We start from the raw sequence: 22,373 nt of genomic DNA, 5'->3' as shown, positions 1-22,373 counted from the left end.
GTATTTGAAATTCTGAAATATCGAGCAGTGAATTCTCTGTGAGTCACTGGTGAGGTGATTGCGAAATGTCCTGCCCTATCTGTTTTCCCCCATTTAAACCTGGGGTGGGCCCAAACTGATCATTTCATTCAAGAGCACTTTTCCTTTTTCCCAGACCTTATACCTCAGTTCCAGATGGCTACCTTAGTAAACTGATCTTGGGGTACAGTAATCACTGCCCAAATGGCAAGCTAGTAATGTGGCAAATCCTTGATTCCCATTTTATTTTTATAAAATAAAAAAGGGTATATCCTCTATCACTTTACATCTTAAGCTTGATGTGATTAGCCAAGGTTCAGACCGGGTCCCAAATGTAAATGCTCCATAAGCTCCTACGTAAACTGCTTTAAAGAGAATTTAAAAGGGTGTTGCCAAGGTAAGAATCAGAGTTTGGGGTTCTTTATTTTTGTTTCTCTGCAGGGTTTTTTGTTTTTGTGTCTTGCTTGGTTTGCTTTTATTTTCTCACTTTGACAAAGAAGTGGAGAGAGGTGTGTGTCACCAAGGACTCTGAGGAATAATAAAAATGAAAAGACTCATTCTTTTTAATTGTCTCATCACTGATGGTTTTGCTCGTGCCCTTCTCTCTCTGCCTGAGCAATCCAACTAAACTTTTCAACCTCACATTCAGGTTTTCGAGACTTTTGCTTTCCAGGGCTCCAGAGCTAGCCCCAAAAGAAAGTTCAGCAATGATGCTGTGCAGTCACACAAGCACTCTGCTTAGTGGCATATTACCTGCAACCAGAAGGAGTTTTGCAATATACACTTGTGTATGTTATTTTTAAACACACACTTGTACCTAATTCTTTTCTGTGATGTATCTGGGACATATGAGAGAGCTAAAGCTAGCCTGGTGACTTCTTATTGGCCTAATGTATAATAGGGCAGGCTGGTGTGCTGCTCTGGATTCAGTGAAGCAACAGACCTTGAAACAAAATTTTAAAGATCCTTAGTCCATTGCATTTTGCCAGTCTCATGAGTTGTTTTGAACCAACATATTTCTCAGTGATATGGGTCTCTTTTGACTGTCGGTATTAAACCCTTATTTTTTGGAGCTTATCCCTCTGGAAAGATGACCTCCTCAGGGTTGAAATTAAACACAATGTCTTGGGTTTGAGGGGTAATTGCTTAATAAAATATATTCTTGAGGTTTTAGGATATTGGAGCTCAACCAAGGTCAGTAGTTGATTTTTGGGACACATCTGTGACTATGAGATGTTTTAATTCTCTGAAGCTAAATTTTACTGAATTCTGTTTGTTGGTGAGCCTTAATTTCGTGAAGAAAATGTCTACAAGTGTGGATTAGACACCAAACAAGAAACCTCTCCATTAGCTTCAACTTTCATGCAGTCATTCACAGAGAAGCAGAGAGACCCTATCAAGACTAGGATCTCAGCGCCTCACAAGTTTGTTTTAAATCCATTATCCTCAGGCCAAAAATGTTTTTAAGGAATTGGACAAGATAGTAACTTGAGTCTACAGCCTGCAGCATCATTGTTAGAAGGTGATTGGAACTCAGCACCCTGGCAGGCCAGGCAGAGAGACAAGGAAAGCCCTTTGTTTTCCTCCCTTTCAAATTTGTTTTTATTTGGCAGCTAAATTTCAACCAGTGGGGCCCAGCCCTTGGGTCTTCCTGGAAGACCTAGCCTTTGAAGTTGAAAGCATTATTCCTTAGAGTGTTTTCCAAGTAGGCAGGCATATTCTAGTGTCCTCAGGGAGTTGGGGCTACTAAAGAGATGTCTGGGAAGGATAATGTCAACCTGGCTAGACACAGTGAACCTAATAGCAGTAGCATGATCCCAAAGGGAACCCACATTTGCCTCAATCTTAAAGGCTATTATGGATAGAAGGCAAAACAGTTGGGGTGAGAGGGTACAAAGTCACTTACAAAGTTGCTTGTTCTAAGCTGCTGAACCTCCGTGTCCCAGTCAATCCATGGTATTAATAATAATAATGGTATTTAAGCACTTAATAATAATAATAATGTTGGCATTTGTTAAGCGTTTACTATGTGCAGAGCACTGTTCTAAGCGCTGGGGTAGACACAGGGGAATCAGGTTGTCCCACATGGGGCTCACAGTCTTAATCCCCATTTTACAGATGAGGGAACTGAGGCACAGAGAAGTTAAGTGACTTGCCCACAGTCACACAGCTGACAAGTGGCAGAGCTGGGATTCGAACTCATGAGCCCTGACTCCAAAGCCCGTGCTCTTTCCACTGCGCCACGCTGCTTCTCTAAGCACTTACTATGTGCTAGGCACTGTACTAAGCGCTGGGGTGGATACAAGTTAATCGGGTTGGACACAGTCCCTGTCGCAGGTGGGGCTCACAGTCTCAAATTACCATTTTACAGATGAGGTAACTGAGGCCCAGAGAAGTGAGATGACTTGCCCAAGGACACAGAGCAGACAAGTGGCAGAGCTGGGATTAGAACCCACGACCTCTGAATCCCAAGCCCGTGCTCTTGCCACTAGGCCATGCTGCTTCTCTATTAATTGAGTGCTTACTGTGTGGAGAGCTTGGGGAAGAACAGTGCAGTAGAGTTGGTACAAAGGAGCTCACAAACTAGTTGGGGGAGATGGACATTAAAATAAATTACTGATAGGGAAATAGGAGAGTATAAGAATATGTGTATAAGTGCTGTGGAGCTGGGGGTAGATTGAATATCAAAGCGCTAAAGGGATAGCCTACTCATTTCCTCCCCCCACAAAATTCCTCTCTTACTCTGAAAGCAATTGAAACTCCAGCTCAAAAGGGCATCTTTTTGGAGCCAGGAAAAGGAAAGAAAAAAAAAAAGCAGCAGCCAACACTAAGTATCCGGAGGCAAACTAAGAAGCCTCGCTTTCCTTCTTCACTGTCTGGGTTCATAGGTTCTTTTAGCTCCATATGGTAAGAATTCATTCTATGGCTTAAACAGGCTACATGAATCTTGAGTTTTGCTTCCCCAAAACTGGGTCAAAAGCCTGAAATAGCTGTAGCCTCAGTTATCTTAAATAAGATGCCAGTGAGGTTTTCCTAATAGAGATGACCCAAAAGTATGATGTGTGTTCTTTAAAAAGACCAAGCTAGGAGTGAATACAATGGGATATTTGCCAAATAGACTCAACCTTAGTAAGAAACAGGCAGGTCTCTGGAATCTGGGATTTCTCAGAAGTTCTAAAACACAGCTCTGCTAATTCCATTTTAAATTACTTTATGCTGTTTTTCTTGCCGGGCCTTATCATATAATAAGTTATGGCATGTATTAAGTTGTTAAGTAAATTCTTCTCAGTGGCTGTTGAAGCAATGGCTAGCTAATATTCTCTCTTATTAAAGGGCTCTAGCCTAAAACAACTTTTAAAATATTTAAGTAGAAGGGAGTAGGGGAAATCCAACCTGTCAGTGTCAATCAATCATGTAATCAATGCTGCATATTGAGCACTTACTGTGGGCAGAGCACTGTACTAAGCACTTGGGAGAGTGTTGATTAGAAAAAGCCATATTTTTATGTCCCATGTGAGGCAAAGATATTAAAAAGAGGCTGTTTACAAGTAGATTAATTTGAAAGGCTTGCAAGTTACCTCCCTATCCTGTGACCTGAGCAGTGGAGAAAATGCATCTTTGGGATTTGGTAAATGATAAAGCTATTCAAGACTCATTTGAAAAAAACAAACAAGAACTAAGCCCCAGATCATGAAGGAATTCTACTGCTTTTTCTTGAAGGCATTTTCACTCATTTTCCTGGTTTATTCATTAGAAGCTGCTTTGAGTAGTTTGTTATGGTCCCTCTTCTTAGATCTTAAGCAGCTATTCAGATGTTATCAGTGGCCATTCTTTTGAAAGGATCCCAGTTCTACCCTGTTGCTCCTTCAGTTGAACAGGAAATGGATGAGTGTTGCTACTCATGCCTCAAATCACTGCGGGCCCTGAAATAGCTCTGAAAGGGATGTGATGGTATACATTGAGAAGCAGCGTGGCCTAGTGGAAAGAGCATGGACCTGGGAGTCAGAGGACCTGGGTTCTAATCCTGACTCTGTCACTTGCCTGCTGTGTGACCTTGGGCTAATCACTTCTTTGTGCCTCATTTTCTTCACCTCTAAAATGGGAATTTTACTGTGTTCAACCTGATTTCCTTGTACTTTACCCCAGTGCTTGGTACAGTGCTTGTCACATACTAAGTGCTTAACAAATGCCATTATTATTGTTTATTATTGTTAGATCATTAGTGGTATTTATTGAGTGCTTACTTGTGCTGACCAGTGTACTAAGCATGTGGGAGAGTACAATACAACAAAGTTGGTAAACATATTCCCTGCCAGACGGTCCCTCGTCGATATTCCCACCCCTGATTTCCCTTGCTTTGGATTTGGAGAAACTGCTCATTTTGGGAATTTTGTCAATTCATTGTAGGAAGGGGAAAGATTTTTGAAGCATCATGGCCTAGTAGAAAGACCATGGCCTGGGAGTCAGAGATCTTGGACTCTAAAGCTCGAGACTGCCACGTGCCTTCTGTGTGACCTTAGGCAAATCACTTAAATTCTCTGGGCCTTAGTTTCCTCATTTGTAAAATGGGGGTTCAATACTTGTTCTCCCTACCACTTAGACTGTGAGCCCCATGTGGGACAGGGACTGTGTCTGACCTGATTACTTCTACATATCCCAGCTCCTAGTACAGTAATCTATGTCCTTGGCCATATTTGCAGTCTGAGAAGTCAGAGTGGAGCAGTGCTGTAAAAATACAGCCCAGAGTGCAGATTTTTCTCTCTCTCTCTCTCTCTCTCTCTCTCTCTCTCTCTCTCCCTCTCTCCTTCTCTCCTTCCCCCGCCTCCCCCCGCCCCACCCCCGGTTCAGATCAGCAGAAAACACTGCCCCATGAAATAATCTGATCATTCTAAGCATTTTTGTCATTAACATTAACCCAGAAGTAAATATGCTCAAGCGGCAGCAGGGACCAAAGACCAAAGTCAGTCATGTGTGCAGATGAGCCCTGCCAACCTGACTGTTATCATCATTTGCCTAGGAGTTGGAGGCAGGTATAGACAGTGCTTTACATCTGCAGAGGCCATGCCCAAGGTAATGTCCACTTGTTGAAAGATAGGTGAAGAATGAGTTGAAGCATGTTTTGTTTTTTTGTTTTTTTAATGGTATTTAAGTGCTGACTGGGCACTGTAATAAGCAGTGGGGTAGATACATGCTAATCAGGTTGAACACAGTCCATGTCCCAAATAGGGCTCACAGTATTAATCCCCATTTTACAGATGAGGTAACTAAGGCAAAGAGAAGTTAAGTGACTTTCCTAAGGTCAGACAAGTGGTGGAGTCCAGGATTAGAACCCAGATTCTTCTGCCCCCTGGCCCTGCACTCTATCCACCAGGCCTGGAAGAAAGTCTAGAGACCCAGTTACTCCAGTCAGACCAGACTATTTCTACAGTGGGTGTGATTTTGATAGATGCACTGTTTGCAGTGTTTTCCCTAAAGATTTCTCTGGACTGGTGTTCATTGTCCCGGAGTGACCGATGGGTGACAGTGGCCATGTGAGAATTAGGTGTAGTTTTCTTTTGGTTTAGTTTTGTTTTTTAATGGTATTTTGTAAGTGCTTACTATGTGTCAGACACTGTACTAAGTGTAGGGGTAGATACAGGTTAGTTGGACACAGTCCATGTCCCATGTGGGGCTCACAATCTTAATCCCCTTTTTACAGATGAGGTAACTGAGGCACAGAGAAGTTGTGACTTGCCCAAGGTCACACAGCAGACAAATGGTGGAGCCAAGATTAGAACAGGTCTTCTGACTCCCAGACCTTTGCTTTTGTGATGCACTTTCCCCAAGGACTTGTCATAATTTCTTGAAATCTTATAGAGGAAAAAAGTGGATATTGGAGAAAGTTTGAAAAATTGAGCTTGTGGTTACGGGACTTGGGTTCTGTTAGCATGAAGAAAAGAAGGCATGAGTAGCAGCAGTGTATCTTGGTGGATAGAGCATAGGCCTGGGAGTCGGAAGGACCTAATCCCAACTCTGCCATTTGTCTGCGGTGTGACCGGGCAAGTCATTTCTCTGTCTGTTATCTCATCTGTAAAATGGGAATTAAGACTGAGCCCAATATAGGACATGGACTGTGTCCAACCTGATTAGTTGGTATCTATCCCAGCACTTAGTACAGTGGCTGGCACATAGTAAGTGCTCAACAAATACTATAAAAAAAAAATGGTGTGTGAGTGAGAGGGATTGGGGGTGGGGCAGTGCAGCGGGAAGGGGATGCAGATTTAATAACCTTTCAGAACAATGTATCACAGGGTTTCAGTGCTGTCCTACCCAAAAGACTAGATGAACTGCCTGGGGACCTTTGAGTCCTGCTGGGCTTAAGACACATCCCGAAAGTAAAATACCCCGTTCTGGTGGAGTAACCGAGGCTGCTGTGGGGGACCAAAAAAAGGAAATAGGCCTTCCCTCAAAGGGATTACAGTCTAATGGGGGAAGAGGGGACAAGCCCAAATAAAACAGAAGTAATTATGGCAGAAGTTAGGACATTCTGGAGAAAATATATCCATAGAGTCGCTATGAATCGGAAATGACTTGACTGCATTTGGTGATAATAATAGCTGACTAGAGCAGTGTGTGGAGATGTCAGCTTCTCTCTAAGTTGCAAGAAAGAGAATTCAGAAACGATTAGCATGACACCTTACCATGTAATGAAACATGATTTTTTGCCTGAGTACAACTGAAGACCTTTAAATTGCAACTTCATATCCTGATGTCTGCAGTAGCTGCATGTGATATTCGATTGTTTGGGCTTGACACCTTGAAATACCAGAGGAAAAATGTCATGATGAAAAGATGTGCAATTTGACCTAAAGGATCTGCCACTGCAACAGAGAGTGGTGAAGGGTGCCGTTTGCTTGGCTTATAGTGTGATGCACGTGTGTAACATTTTCCCTTTCCTTCCCCACCAACTCCATTTTCTAGATAACTGTAGTGACCTGAACTCAGAGCTACAGAGGGTCCTGACAGGACTAGAGAATGTCGTCTGCGGGAGGAAGAAGAGCAGCTGCAGCCTCTCAGTGGCGGAAGTGGATAGACATATCGAACAGCTCACCACAGCTAGCGAACACTGTGACTTGGCCATTAAGGTGAGTGAGAAGAATGCGATATACAAGGAAAACAGCCTCAGTCCCTCTCCGTTGTTTTGTCCTCGCTCCTGCCTTCTCCATCCTGTCGATTAAAAAAAAAATATCCTCCCCCAAACCTTGTCTCCCCCAAACCAAGCCAGAAAGCCCATAGAATGGGCCACTGGTCCAAGTTACCACCATTCTAGGAACGGGTACAGTCGAGGGAGTTTCTCATAAAAATCTTTAGATTATTAGTCATTGATGCTTCCAGGGCCCAAGCCGCTCTCTGGACACTGTTGCAAGTAGCATTCAATCTTTCAGCATGGTCTTCAGCAAAAGACTGCTTCAGGGTATGTGGCAGGGGCAGTGAATATGGGAGGAGGTTGTATGCATACTTACTACTATTGTAGGGGTCTGAAAGTTCATGCACTTTACAAAAGCACTTAGCCTGCCACCAGATAGGAACTTAATAACTGGGAGGAAGTGGCTCAGTTCTGCAGGAGAATGGTTTGGGGCTGGAGCAGTGAGTGGCCCCCAACAAGAAGTCTTGGGATTCAGGGCACCCTGACAGCCCAAAACAAAATGAAGCATTTTTAATGTTAGAATAAGCTTTTCCTTACTTTTCTGCACTGCAGTGCAATGTGTTTCCTTCTTTATTCAATTCCAGTGAAGCAGCGTAGCCTAATGGATAGAGCATGGGCCTGGGAGTCAGAAGGACCTGGGTTCTAATCCCAGCTCCACCATTTGTCTGCTATATGACCTTGGGCAAGTCACTTTACTTCTTTGTGCCTCAGTTACCTCATCTGTAAAATGGAGGTTAAGACTGTGAGCCCCATTTGGGACATGGACTGTGTCCAACCTGATTAGCTTGTATCTACCCCAGTTCTTCGAACAGTGCCCACCACATAGTAAGTGCTTAACCAAAACCATGGAAAAAACAACAACAACGTGTGTCCTCTTAATAAGGAAAAAAAAGAAAACCTGGGGTTTTTTTTACTGCATTCTTATTGAGACTGAGCCCAAATCCACTTAAGGAACTTTTCTTGCTCTTGTTAGGTTGGGAACCCTGGCAAAGTGAAGAAAATCGAGGGGACCCTCCCTGTGAGAACAGAAGAGAAAGTAGATGGGGAAGACTGAGCTGGAAGCCCCTAGACTGGCAGGAAAAGGATCTACCTAGCTGAGAAAGAAGGGAAGAGGCTCTGCCAGCAAGGAGACATTCCATAGGGCCTATGGACTTATGCTGGGCCATTTGGCTTGCATTTCTCATTGTGTGTTGCCCTTCTCTCTCTGTGTGTATAAACACCCACCATCTTTTCTTTTTCTTAATTTGAATTAGCTAGGACCTCATCTTTCTAGGAGTATTAGAATCAGTCAGTGGCATCTATTGAGCACTTAGCCTGTGCAGAGCAATGCTAAACACTTGGAAAAGTAGAATAGAATATCTAGGCATGATCCCTGCTCTCAAGGAGCTTAGACTCCATCAGAGGAGACAGACACTAACATGAATTAGAAGGAGGGGGAAGCAGCAGGGTTTAAAAGTTTGTATGTGATTGACAAGCAGCACTGCCAGCAAGATCAGCAAGAGAAGCAGCGTGGCTCAGTGGAAAGAGCACGGGCTTTGGAGTCAGAGGTCATGAGTTCGAATCCCAGCTCTGCCACTTGTCAGCTGTGTGACTGTGGGCAAGTCACTTAACTTCTCTGTGCCTCAGTTACCTCATCTGTAAAATGGGGATTAAGACTGTGAGCCCCACGTGGGACAACCTGATTCCCCTATGTCTACCCCAGCTCTTAGAACAGTGCTCTGCACATAGTAAGCGCTTAACAAATAACATTATTATTATCAGTGACCATTTTGTTTTAATTTCATGTAGTTGCCTTTTTCAATCCAGAGATTTAACATATATGGAAACTTTATGTAACCTCTGTTACTGAGTATTGAGAGACTCTTTTATTTCAGTGTATACCATATCTTTATAATAATTATGGTATTTGTTGAGCTCTTACTATGTGCCACACAGTGTTCTAAGTACTGGACACTGTTCTCAGCACTGGGTGAAATACATCTCTACCACTGAAGGGAGCCTCCACTGCCATGTTTTTCAAACTGTATCACTGAGGTTTGTTGTGCTTTTCAGCTCTCCAGATTGAAGCTCCTCCATGCATTCTGAATTCTCATCTAACCAGGAGAGCTTCATTGTGGCTTAATGACCTGCATTATCTGTAGATCTGTTTGTGATAAAAGCCTGTAATTTTGAAGGTTTCAAGTCACATTTGGCAGAGAACATGCAGCTTTTTGCAATTCACAGAAATTATAAAAGTTACTACCTAGCAGAAATGGAAAAGCAGTTTGCAGACTAGTGATGTATGTTTGAAACTCTGAAGCCAGAGCCATGAAGATATGCATTTGATATTTGACACTGCAGTTACCTCTCCAGATACAAGTATGTAGAAGAAAGGAGTGTATTTTGCTGCCTTGTGGGGCACTTTTGGTAACAGTATAGCCTTGAGCAAGTCACATAACTTCTCTTTGCCTCAGTTAACCAATCTATACAATGGAGAGATTATGGTGGACTATTTCTAAAGATGTCATTAAGTGTAATTACTATTTGCCAACAAGTGGCATACTCTGTAACTTCTCATGGGCCCTACTCTTTTTCCCTTTCCTTCGAGTCTGATCACTTTATTTTTTCTTGGTGGGGGTGGACTGCAGACCGTTGAAGAGATCGAAGGGGTGCTGGGACGGGACCTGTATCCCAACTTGGCTGAAGAAAGATCTCGCTGGGAAAAGGAGCTTTCTGGCCTGAGGGAAGAAAACGAAAGTTTGACCGCCATGCTGTGCAGTAAAGAAGAAGAACTGAACAGGACCAAGGCCACCATGAATGCCATCCGGGAAGAGAGGGACAGACTGCGCAGAAGGGTAAGAGATCCATCTTAAGAGATTCTCTGTGTGGTGAATGGGGCCGATCATCTCAGGGCCCCCAGTCCAAAAAAAAATTGGCCTGCTAATCATCCCAAGGGACAATTGGTGAAATTATGTTTTAGACTTGGATTTGCCAATGTTTCACTTTGGGCGAAAGTGATGAGAAATTGGGGCAGAAGTTTGGTTTGTGGGCTTGGCTCTGGTGGGCAGTCTTGATTAATTATATCAATGAATGTCTGCCATCCTCAAAGTTGATGTTTCTAACCGGTTTGCAGAAAAAGCCAATGTTCGGTCAGTGAATTTTCCTGTGACCAACAAACATGTCTTTGGTTGTGAATTTGGTTTGTGATGGAGAGGGGCTGGACTTCTGGTAGGAAGAAATAACTCCCTGAGGGCATAACATGGATTTGCCCCAGCTGTCCCCAATCTCATTCTTTCCTCATCTCCACTCCCACCCCAGAGGGTGAAATGAAGCCCTTTTTGTTTTCTAATTGGGCTCAGAGTAGAAATCCAGTCAAAAGAAAATTGAATTCAGAGAAGAAAACTCATAGAACACTTCATTTGACTTCTAGTATTTGTTTGATTTACTCCTTCTGCTTAAAAGGCAACTTTGAAAAATGTGATGCCATTCAGCAAAATATTAGCATATGTAATTACTGCTTTCTTTCTAAACAAGGCACCTGCAAGGGTTTGGGGTGTTCTGTGGGGTTTTTTTAGCTTGTTCTCTGTGAGAAATCTATCTTTTTTAAGTTTGGATTTACACCTACTCAGTGACAAGTCCTAATTGAACGGGGCACCTTCCTTCTCCCCCTATCTGGATAAGCCTTTTCTTGCAGGTCAGTGCTGTTTGGCATTTGCTTTATTAATAATAATAATAATAATAATGGCATTTGTTAAGCGCTTACTATGTGCAAAGCACTGTTCTAAGCGCTGGGGGGATACAAGGTGATCAGGTTGTCCCACATGGGGCTCACAGTCTTGATCCCATTTTACAGATGAGGTAACAGACTCAGAGAAGTCAAGTGACTTGCCCAAAGTCACACAGCTGACAAGTGGTGGAGCTGGGATTAGAACCCATGACCGCTGACTCCCAAGACCATTCCCTTTCCACTGAGCCATGCTGCTTCTCTAAGTAACTGATTATGTGGGATAGCAGTCAAAATAAATCACCCACTCAGCAAAGGTTTTTTGTTTTTTTTTTTGATCTGAGCAAGGAAATGAATTTAATATACTGCTTAAAGCCCAAACCACCTGTAATCAGCTGGGTGTTTCACTAGATCATTATAGCTAATGCCCTATTTAGTTAGGCTTACTCTGATGTGTGTGTGTTTTGATTATGTGTATTTGTGCACTCCCTTATGCAGGAAATGTTGTTAGATGTAATTATAATGCTGTAGAGAGGAAAACACTTTATTCCCCATCAGATTGCTGAATCTGCCAGTTAGAACTGCATGGCCCTTTGTGGCCACCTAGTAAGTTAAGAATGGAAAAAAAAAGGTTATGCTCTCTCTCTTGGTCTGGGACTAAGGATGGGTTTAAGGATGAAGCAGCATTTCCCCCAGGGCACCTCCATTGCTTGACACATTTTCCCTGCAGGAAATGTGATGATCATTCCACTTGGCACTGAACCTTCTTTGACTTATCTGGTCTTCAGGGTGTTCCCTGTGCTGCCCTCCTGGTATCCAGGCTCTAGAGCCTCCATGAACAGGGCCTCTCTCCTCAAAATGGCCGAGGGTTTTCTTTCCCAACTCCCTGGTTCTTCTCTCCCCACTCGCCCACCCCTGATTCCCCATCCATCCCCAGTCCTTCCCTCTGATTGGTTACAAGTTGGTGACATATAAGGCATTAATTAAAATTCCCTCAGGGAGGTTCACTTAGGAGTGAACCTCTTCCCTCTCCTGAGCATGAGAGCTGGCGAAGTGAAATGACCGCCGCACCACCCCTCATTCTGTGCTGGTTCCCTGCCAAGAGATCAACCATAGCACCGATGGGAGCCAGGAAACTAGCTTTGAGGGCCAGACATAAGAATAAGCTCTAAGATTTGTGTTTGATTTGGTTTGGAGTTCCACTAGTGATCTAGAATTGAAAGGCTCCATGTCTGAACAATTCCCTATCACCTCCGCTCACTAAAATTACTCTTTAAAAAAAAAACTTCTGAGTAAAGCTGCCCCTGCTTGGAGATAGGTCAGTGGGCTTTATGGCCTCCTGCATTACTTGATGAGAACGCCATCATGTTAACACACTTGGATTTTTTTTTGTAATGAACCTTAATAGGAAAGTCTCAAACACTGATGTTTCTGCCTCCAGTTATGGCATAGCCACTTTGATCAACTCACACTCCTAGCCACAGGATTTCGTCCTTATTTCAAGCCAGGTGTGGCACTAGAATTAACCAAATAAATTGTAATGCTGCACAACACCCACCAGGATGGTGAAGCCCTCCAGAGGATGCCTGTTGATAAAATTCACCCTTGTCCATCATAGGTGGTATTCTGATGACCGGTTATATTATACTAGCAAACCCGAATCCATGGTCTTACAGTATGTTGTTCTCCTAGCAGAGAGGGGCATGGGTTCCTGAAAACTGTGGTTTTGCTTCATCCACCTTAATTAGATCGAGAATATAAACTTAAATTGACCAGATCAATAGGTCTGTTACTTTAACCCAATGCCTGCAATCAAAGTGCTCTCGATGGGTTTTCTGAGGCTAGTTAGAGATTTAATTAAATTAGGTGTTTAATGCATTCAGTTAACAGATTGTGCTGCTTTGCAGAGCAGTAGCTAAGAAGCCACACACATATAGATTTTCATTGTTTCTCACGGGTCATTAGTTAATGGGGCAATTATTTATTTCTTTAGGTTAGCAATAATGGAGGCCCTAAATTGCTCACACTTACAAAAGTGAGTTTACTTTCCATGGGATAAATTCACGAGGAAGAATAGGCATTTAAAATTTAGGAGGTATTTGTTTCCGAAAGAACCATCTTTCCTTGGACCATATTGTCATTTTGCTAATGTGCCCCTTGGTTAGGTGTGGCAGAACTAATTGTGAAAAATTTATTTAGGTTGTTGGGCTGGGCAAGCCTTTTGATGCTTCTGCCACCTGAGCCTCTGACCCATGGAATCTTTGCTGGAGCCCAGAGCAAGCCAGACTCTCGGTCATACAGACTGTTCTGTGAGTCTGTATAGAAAGGCTTCAAAGAGCCCCTGAGACTGTAGCCCTCTGTTCAGTCGCAGCACAGGGCCAAATTGCAGTGTACATGTTCTCCCTCCAACCCATTACAGGGGTGCCCTGCCTCCATGCCTTTCTTCAGCTGGGAAGGAATCCATCTGTTTGATTCTCGGTCTTTGGCCTCTCTAGAACAATTCCTTAGTCATCACCCTAAGGGGGCCATGACTGATCAAAATGCTAACTGAGACTTGGCAATGGGATTTTTTTTTTGGAGGGGGAGGGACGTTGCCCTGAACAGATACCAGTCATAAGTAATCTGGGCTAGATGTGAGTAACTTTTGCCTTGTTCCTGTGGTGAATCAGCATCTCTCCCTAAAGGGAGGTTGTTTTAGAAAATAAAAAGTTATAGAGGTGATGGATTCCTTCCAAACAACCACCCCAGAATCACCTGAAAGCTCAAGGTGAAAATAATAGTAGTTTGATTTCCTTGGTGGCTTATTTAGAGAGTTTTCTAGGGCTTAGGGCAGAATGGGGGTGTGCTTTCTTAAGTTGGGCCCCAAAAAATTGTACGGTAAAAAATGAGCAAGGGACCAGAAAGAGGGAGAGACGAAGGGGAGAGCAATGGAGTGGGTGTGGAGCCGTAGCCAACGTTGCTAGCATCCACCTCCACCACCACTTCCCAGTGCCAGTGTGTGCTGGCAGTCTCAGCCTTCCAGCTGGGCCAGAACTGGTCCTTCTGACCCATTGATGGAAGTTCCCAGTGCAACCAGATGGCAGTGGTTCCAGTCAGGTCAGTACTTCCATCGATGGCTCAGAAGTGCTGGTTCAGTCATGCCGGTGATGGTGGTGGCAGCTACTGCTGTTGCAGCAGAAGAGGGAGCCAGCAACCTCCCTCCAAAGCCCTGCCACCTCCATCACCCAAGCAGCTGAGTGGTTCTCTGCTTCTGCCCTGGCCAAAGCAGGCTCCTAATGGGTCCCGCCTCAGGCATGCACCCTGACAGGCAGAATCCCAAAAAGCATGACCACCTTGCCCAAATTAGGCCATCTGGTAACCTAGAGGTACCGGGATTAAATACGGTGAACTCTGCTATAATGCATCTTGTTCCTCGAATAACCCAATAAACAGTGATAAGCAGGGAATTAGCTTTCCGGTTATTTTAATGAAGAGAAACAATAACAGTCTCTTCTAACAGTCAGCGTAGACTTATGTTTGTCATACCTACCTACCTACCTTCCTTCCTCATCTTCCTTCCTCTCACGCCTTGTGTCATTTCTCTCTCCCCGCCCTGCCCCCCCACCAAAAAAGGCATCATAATGAACACTGGAAGAACATGTGTTGAGAGTTTAGGAGAAATCTCTTTAACAAATTTGGCAGCCTCTGAGGCCAACTGGTGTAGTGAGATTGTAAAAGTTAAAGAAACCCAATATACTCCTGGGGAACATTTCTCAACCATCATCAATAGGTTGGGTGGGGCAGCAGTTGATTTGCACAGAAGCATTTCCATTGCAGAAAATGGTCCCCCGAGAACCCAGAGAGCTACTAATGCCATCAGGCTTATTCAAGCTTCCATACAGTGAACTGCTAGGTTGATTTTTTTCCAAGATCATTTGTTTTCCCTTGTCACCCCTACCGTTAGTTCTGGATTTTCAAATATCCAGCTCTCTTTCAGGTTTAAAGATGATGCTAGTGCCTCTAGATCTTAAGGTCGCTGTGGGCAGGGAATGTGTCTGCCAATTCTGTTATATTGTACTCTCCCAAGTGCTTAGTCCAGTGTGCTGCTCAAAGTAAGGGCTCAATAAATACAATTAAATGTTATGACAGTGAGATTTCATCAGTTTGAACAGGTGTTCCTGATGGGACAGCTGTGTGACAGATAATTCCTTCCACATTTTGTACATGTGAAGATTGCCCCCTGCTGTACTTTTGCATAGTGCCTGGTGCTGTTTTCATTTCTCCCTCCTGGTGTCAGTGATCTTCCCAAAATCTCCAGTCTAAGACCATCCTCTCTGTTGGATTGCTACATTCCAGACCAATCTTGTGTTCTGGGACTGTCTTCCCAACCATCCACTGCTCTGCTACATCATTTGATGTTTTCCTTCATTGGGTCAATCAATCAGTGGTATTTACTGAGCGCCTACTGTGTCCATAGCACTGTACTACACCCTTGGGAACAGTACAATATAACAGAATTGGTAGACGTGATGCTTGCTCACAAGGAATGTACAGTGAAGCAGCAGCTTAGAGAAGCAGCGTGGCTCAGTGGAAAGAGCACGGGCTTTGGAGTCAGGGCTCATGAGTTCGAATCCCAGCTCTGCCACTTGTCGGCTGTGTGACTGTGGGCAAGTCACTTAACTTCTCTGTGCCTCAGTTCCCTCATCTGTAAAATGGGGATTAAGACTGTGAGCCCCACGTGGGACAACCTGATTCCCCTATGTCTACCCCAGCGCTTAGAACAGTGCTCGGCACATAGTAAGCGCTTAACAAATACCAACATTACAGTGTACAGGGCCTTTCAGTATTTAAAATGTTTCTTCTATCCATCCTGTCCCCATTGTGTCCCCATTTTCTCTCATCCTAGAGGAGCTGTTTTAACATCCTCTTGTCATCCATTCTCCTCACATGCTCGTCCCAGTGAGGGTGTGATGTTATGAGCATTGCTTTGAAGCTAGTGGCCCAACTCCACTGTAGAATCTCGTGGTTTGTGATCCTGTCTTGCCACTTGATGATAAATATTATAAACTGGCGGCATCGGTGGAACCTTTTCTAGAAGAAAATGTGTCGTGTGTGTGGTAGGCCCAAGTCTCTCAGCCTTGTAGAAGCTTGGAAGCTACAATTGCCCCGTGCTCCCTTAATTTGATCTGAATCTTGGTGCCATATTGGCATCATGCACTGTCTTTCAGCCTCCTAAAAGAACCAGCCCACTTTTAGATTGCTTTCCACCTCCTTGTCTGCCCTTGAATGCCCTTGAATCAGTGTGCTACTGCGTGCTACTGAGTTTAGCGATAACCTCCAATTCTATGCCACTCATGTTGATCCTTGGTTGTGTGTAGGATTTGCCAGGTATAGGCTGGTATATAACTTTGGTCTTCAGACTCATTGTCAGTCTGCTGCATTTTGTGGATTTTCAGAATTGGTTCATAAGTATGCATGCGTGTGCTCACGTTTGTGTGTGTAACCATAGCACAGTCATTAGTGTTGATGAACTCTAGTATAAGTGATTCAGAAATCTTCAGTTGAATGGTTTTTTTTTTCCCCAAAGGAATGGACTATTGTATGCTAGCACAAGTTTCCAGATCTCTTGTTGCAGCTAGAACATCATCGTTTGGATGGATTGAACAGGATTCAACCTAGTTCCCAGACCTGCTTTCTTCTGTTAGTGATCGGGAAAAGATCAACTTGGTTGATTGACCCCCCCCCAGTTCTGTTGTGGGTAGCCATTATCTTCATGGAGTTATCTATGGGTTTTGATAACTTCTCAGGGCAGCCTAACATTTTCAGTAGTGGCCAAAGCTGTCTCCTCAAGGTTTCAGATGCTTTTCGTTGTGGACAGGGAGCATGTCTACCAACTCTGTTGTACTCTCCCAAGTGCTTAGCACAGTGCTCTGCATACAGTAAGCACTCAATAAATACCATTGATTTTTTTGTTAGGTATATGAACCTCATATAGAAGTCTTGATGATGTGCCCTGCATTTCTCCTTTTTCTGATGTGAATATTCAGTGAATATAATCTACTTTGGGTTTCATTTTGACTCTGGTAATGTATGGTTAATGATGCTTTTTAGTAGTCAGTCCAGAAAGCCTCTGGCTAGGATATTTGTGACTAATGGAGATCATTGAGCTCCCATTTGTGCAGTTAGTTCTCTCCCTTTTTGTTTTGAAGATGATGGTAATGGTGACATGTTAAAAATCCTGTAGCATTTTCCCAGTGTTCCGTATGTAGAGGAAGAGTGTGCAGGTAACCAGGCAGAACATCTCCTCCCTGCTTGAAGACCGTGGCTAGTTTACTACCAGACCTAGGAGCTTGCCATTCTACCTGATTCTGAAGGCAATAGAGACTTCTTCATACTTTGGAGAGAGAATCATGTCTTCATCTGTTGGTAGACAGAGAGTTGAGTGGTAAAGTTGTATAGAGGACACTTAGAGTGTTGTCACTATGTCAGAGCCCAGGGAAGTAGTGTGGGCTAGTGGATAAGGCATAGGCCTGAGAGCCGGAGGACCTGGGTTCTAATCCCATCTCTGCCACTTGCCTGCCATATGATCTTAGACAAGTCACTTCTCTTCTCTGTGCTTCAGTTTCCTCAACTGGAAAATGGGTATTCAATACATATCTTCCCTCCTACTTAGACTGTGAATCCCAAGTGGGATGGAAACTGTACCCGGCCTGATTAGCTTGCATCTGGCCCATCGCTTAGAACAGTGTTTGATGCATAGTTGGTGCTGAACAAATACCATTAAAAAAAAGATGCCCTTCCTGAACCATTCCCCATTGCCAGTGGAGAAAAGCAGGGATGTATAGCGGGCATGTCCTTTTCAATTTAGTTAATGCAGGCATGCTGGAGGATGCAGTAAGAGACCTGGATACAGGGGTTGGACTACACTTCCACTCCCCAGGGGAACTCTTTCAACTCCGCAGACTTCGAGCATCATCCAGTGTCCTAGAAACATCATTCAGGAATTACTGTAGACAGATGACTTGGCCCTAGAGGCACCCGGCCAAGAGGACAGTAAATGATTGTAAACCAATTGACTGAATCAGCCAGGCTTTACAGGCTGATGAAAAGTAAGGTGATGCATCAGACTTCAGCAGGAAAGTCATATACACAACCAAAAGTTTACATTGGCAACAAAGAGCTATGTGCTATCGTAGAAATCCATTACCTAGGCCACACTGACCAACTGCATAACGATAGGCGAGGAAAGTAGAAAACTGAATCAAGGAGTCCAGCATGTCCTTTGAGAGATTGTCAAGTAGAATGTGGTGGCAGTGAAAGTCTACTGAGCTTCTAGAGAGGAAGTGTTTTAAGGATATGGTAAAAACAAAGCCTCAGGCAGTGTTGCAGCCCAACTGAAAACTGGGGGTCGGTCGCTGAGGATAAACTTGCATGGTGCACCACTATCAAAAGAGGAGTGGCCCTTTTCAAGCAAAAGCTTCATATAACAAGCTGAATGCAGGGGTTAACTCTTAATAGACATGGAAGGGCCAGGAGAGAACTACTGCTTCTGCATAAAATCAACAGCTGGGGGGGGGACCCCAAAATAACCCAACAAACCAAACCTATGCTTCACCACAACGAGAGAAACTTCTCCCAAAAAGGTAGGGCGACAGGGCAGGGAGAGACAGTAAGTCTGGTATAACAACATCCAAGTCCCTCAAATGCCCAATCCAGGTGATGGAAAGTAATCAGACACTTGAGTTCAGCTTCCCATAGGTCACAAAGGGGAGGGTCCATTGCCCCTGCTTTCATCTGGCTTCCTGGGTGTCGCAGGCTCTTTGGACTCTGACCTGATTAATCAAGCCCCAACCCACCCAGGGTCCAGATGGGGCCAAGACCCCTCTCCAACACCCCTTCTGGATCCAACCTGCCCTGAATTTTCTCCCTCCATTTCCCTCCTAGCGCACCAGATCCCACCACCTTGGACCTCCTCTTCCACCCCTGCCACCAGCACCTCTTCCTTCCTCTTTTTACCCTGAATTGGAGAAGCTTTCACTGTACTCCCCGCTCCTTCTGCCATTCCCCCTCCCTGAGGGCCGTATCCTTTGGGAACATGGGCTGAAGCAGAGGTTTGGGCCAGGAAGTCTCTGTTCCCAATTCCTGGGGCCCCGTGGTGGAGGGCAGTTCTCCATTTCCCTCAGTATGAGGCATCCTCACTTGGCTCCTGTCCCCAGCCTCATTGTTAATGGGGAGAGCTGCAGTCTGCTGGATGTGAAAGGGGAAGGAGTTCTGGACAGAAGAGAATCCCAAGAGCAAGGGGTCAGCAGTGAGAGATGAGAATGTGACACATTTAGAAGGATGGTTTGAAAGGAATGCAGAGTGTGGGAGGCAGAAGGTCATGGATTCTAATTCCAGCTCCGCCACTTGTGTGCTGTGTGACCTTGGGCAAGTCACTTCACTTCTTTGTGCCTCAGTTACCTCATCCGTAAAATGGGGATTGAGATTGTGAGCCTCACGTGGGACAAGGGACTGTGTCCAACCCGATTTGCTTATATCCATCCCAGTGCTTAGTACAGTGCCTGGAACATAGTAAGTGCTTAGCAAATACCATTATGATGATGATGATGATGATGATGATAATGTAGCGGGAGAGGTCAAGGATATGTAAGGGGGAAAATGTGGATTAGGTGCCTTAAAACTATGCACTCTGAAATCGCTTCACTAGTTTGCTGCCACCATCCTGGGAATCTTAGATTTGATACCCACAAAAGGCTTGCTAGCAGTCGTACAACCTAAAGCCTGGCTGTGAGGTTTGTAGGAATGTCAAAAGCCCCCCCTCTCATAGTGTAGTGGATAGAGCACAGGCCTGGGAGTCAGAAGGTCATGGGTTCTAATCCTGGCTCTGCCACTTGTCTGCTGTGTGGCCTTGGACAACTCATTAAGTTACTTCACTTCTTTATGCCTGTTACCTCATCTGTAAAGTGGGGATCAAGACTGTGAACCCCATGTGGGACAGGGTCTGTGTCCAACCCAATTTGCTGGTATCCACCCCAGTGTTTAGTAGAGTGCCTGGCACATAGTAAGTGCTTAAATAGCACAATGATTATTATTATTCCCCCCTACCTCATTCCCTGTGATATGGAGTCTCCAAATTTGCAGATTCCACACATACAGATTGCTGAGTGGGCACTCTTTGGTTATAAACGGGTAGCCAATATTAAATTTGAGTTACAGCAGCACCCATAACAGCCCTAGGTACTGCAGAGTATCAATATCAAAGCGAAGGAGCACTTACACATTATGCCTTTTCTTTACCAAGAACAGTATGGTAAATTAACACAGAGAATCTTAAACTACATCCACAGAGAACCACCTATCCCTGAACTGGTGCTTGTTCCTTTTGCCTAGGGATTCCTCCCTACTCTACCCCAAAACACTGCCTTCTGAGGGCTTGGCATCTTCAGGTCCTTCCCCAGTAGATCACCACACTGAACTAACAGCCTTCCTGGCAGACACCTCTTGTCCTTGTGGCTTGGGAGATATGGGGTTTAGGGTGTTAGTTTTTCCCTACTTGCTTAGCCCCATCCTCTTTTCCCAGTTCTTCCCCTGCAGTTGACGGTGTTCCAACTGAAGTCACCAGCTGGGATTGACATCCCATGTAAAAGAGCCCAAGCACTCAGCACAGTGCTTTGCACACAGTAAGTGCTCATTAAATACGACTGAATGAATGAAAAGAGCCCATCGTAGAGAAGCAGCGTGGCCTAATGGAAAGAGCACAGGCCTGGGATTCAGAAAACCTGGGTTCTAACCCCGGCTCTGTTGCTTGTATGCTTTGTGACCTTGGAGAAGTCATTTCACTTCTCTTGGCCTCAGTTACCTCATCTATAAAATGGGGATTAAGACTGGTGAACTCCATGTGGGACGTGGACTGTGTCCAACCTCACTAGCTTGTATCTGGGGTATCTACCCCAGCACTTAGCTGAGTTCCTGGCACATAATAAGTGCTTAACAAATACCATTTGGAAAAAAAAAAAACCTCTGGGAGGGGCCTGATGTGTGAGCCATTTCCCTGTTCTAGAAATTTCTGGGCCTTTCTCCCTCTCTGTGTGATGGGCTAGCTGGTTCAAACTCTCAGAGGCATGATGTTGGTTTGATTTTTTGGTTTTAAATAATCTCTGTATTATGCACATTTCTTAAGAAGAAAGATAATTTATTCCCTGAAATTGATTTTCCATTTTTGTCTTCATTCAGTAACTGTCTCAAGAATTGTGGCCTTTTTCTCCCACGTTTCCTCCTCTTCTCTGTTCTGAGAGGACAATTAATTAGTCATTTTTATTTCCTCCAAACAGAATAAAATGGTGCTCACGCTAACTAGAAAGCACTTAAAATTAAGTGGTGCCTTCCTTACCAAATGCGATCTTGGACATTTACCAGCTGAAAAAACATTCCAGGAATTGTGAGTGGGATAGGTCAGATATCCACCCCTAGCACTGGTATCTCGTCCTTGGGATTTGTAGAGAATACTTATTTTTCCCAACGTGCTTCTTCACTGTAGTTATTCTTATTGCATTTTGTCATTACAGTATCCCTTCCAGGTAGGGAGAGGCAAGGTCATTATCCCCATTTTACAGATGAGGAAACCGGGGCCCAGGGAGGTTACGTGCCTTGCTTGACATCACACAACAATCCAGTGGTGATTTTCAGACCCCTGCTCCTTCTACTAAATTGTGCTGCACAGTACTCTCAGGAGGAGATTTTCAGGTCCTCCATGGAAACCTGGCCAATTGATTCCCATCAAATTGAGCTTTCACCCCTTTGCTTTCATCCCATCTTCTGTGCAGAAATCATGCCATCACACCATGCTTGTAATAGTTCAGCGATATTATGAATCAGTTATCAAATTGCTGAAAATTGCCATCATTTAATACTGTTACAAATTACTTGCAGAACACACACGTTCTTTGACCATTTTTACCAGTAATAATTTCCCTCAGTGTACGGAACACTTTTGATCTCACCAGCTCTTGGCAAACACTTATCCTCGCAAATGGCCCCATGATCTAGATATTGGAGGAACAGATAAGCAGTTTATGTAACTTGCCTCCAAGCTACCTGGGAAACCTTTATCATCGCATCTTCAAAGTTGAAGTCTTCAGATATCCCTGAATCTGCCAGGCGTGTGCTCAGACCTCAAAGTCACATCTTTGTCTCATAATTACTCATTTTATTTTTCAAGTGGTTTTTCATTTGAGGCGTGCCCCTCCTCCACCCCTTATCCAAGCAAAGATCAGCTCACCTGGTGCATTTTAAGTTGTAGCTTTTTGCTCTGTTAGTCTTTTGAAATTGGGCAGTGTATATGTAGCTGAGCTTCATGTTCGAAAATGACGTAATGAACAGCGAGATCCTATCCTTGCATGCGGATAGGATGAAAAGGCCTGTGTGTGACTGGCCGTCCTAAGAAAAGCAGTTAAAGTTATGTTGTGCTTTCTTTCCACAACAGGCATG

At 44.2% G+C, this 22,373-nt stretch overlaps 1 protein-coding gene across 4 annotated transcripts in view; it reads left to right on the top strand.

The window, feature by feature from the left end:
* Positions 1–22,373, top strand: part of MCC (MCC regulator of WNT signaling pathway) — a 341,667-nt gene that overhangs the window by 258,840 nt on the left and 60,454 nt on the right. For all 4 annotated transcript variants that reach the window (XR_003755957.2, XR_003755956.2, XM_029054919.1 and 1 more), the window contains 2 exons: positions 6,979–7,142; positions 9,832–10,038. Coding sequence is in view for 2 of the 4 variants with exons in the window: in XM_029054919.1 (XP_028910752.1) it covers positions 6,979–7,142; positions 9,832–10,038 (371 nt within the window). In the remaining 2 variants the exon portion in view is untranslated. The remainder of the gene's footprint in view (positions 1–6,978; positions 7,143–9,831; positions 10,039–22,373) is intronic.

Source organism: Ornithorhynchus anatinus, chromosome X5 (genome assembly GCF_004115215.2).
Source record: "Ornithorhynchus anatinus isolate Pmale09 chromosome X5, mOrnAna1.pri.v4, whole genome shotgun sequence".
NCBI classification, from domain to species: domain Eukaryota; kingdom Metazoa; phylum Chordata; class Mammalia; order Monotremata; family Ornithorhynchidae; genus Ornithorhynchus; species Ornithorhynchus anatinus.
This window is presented reverse-complemented; position numbering and strand designations above follow the sequence as displayed.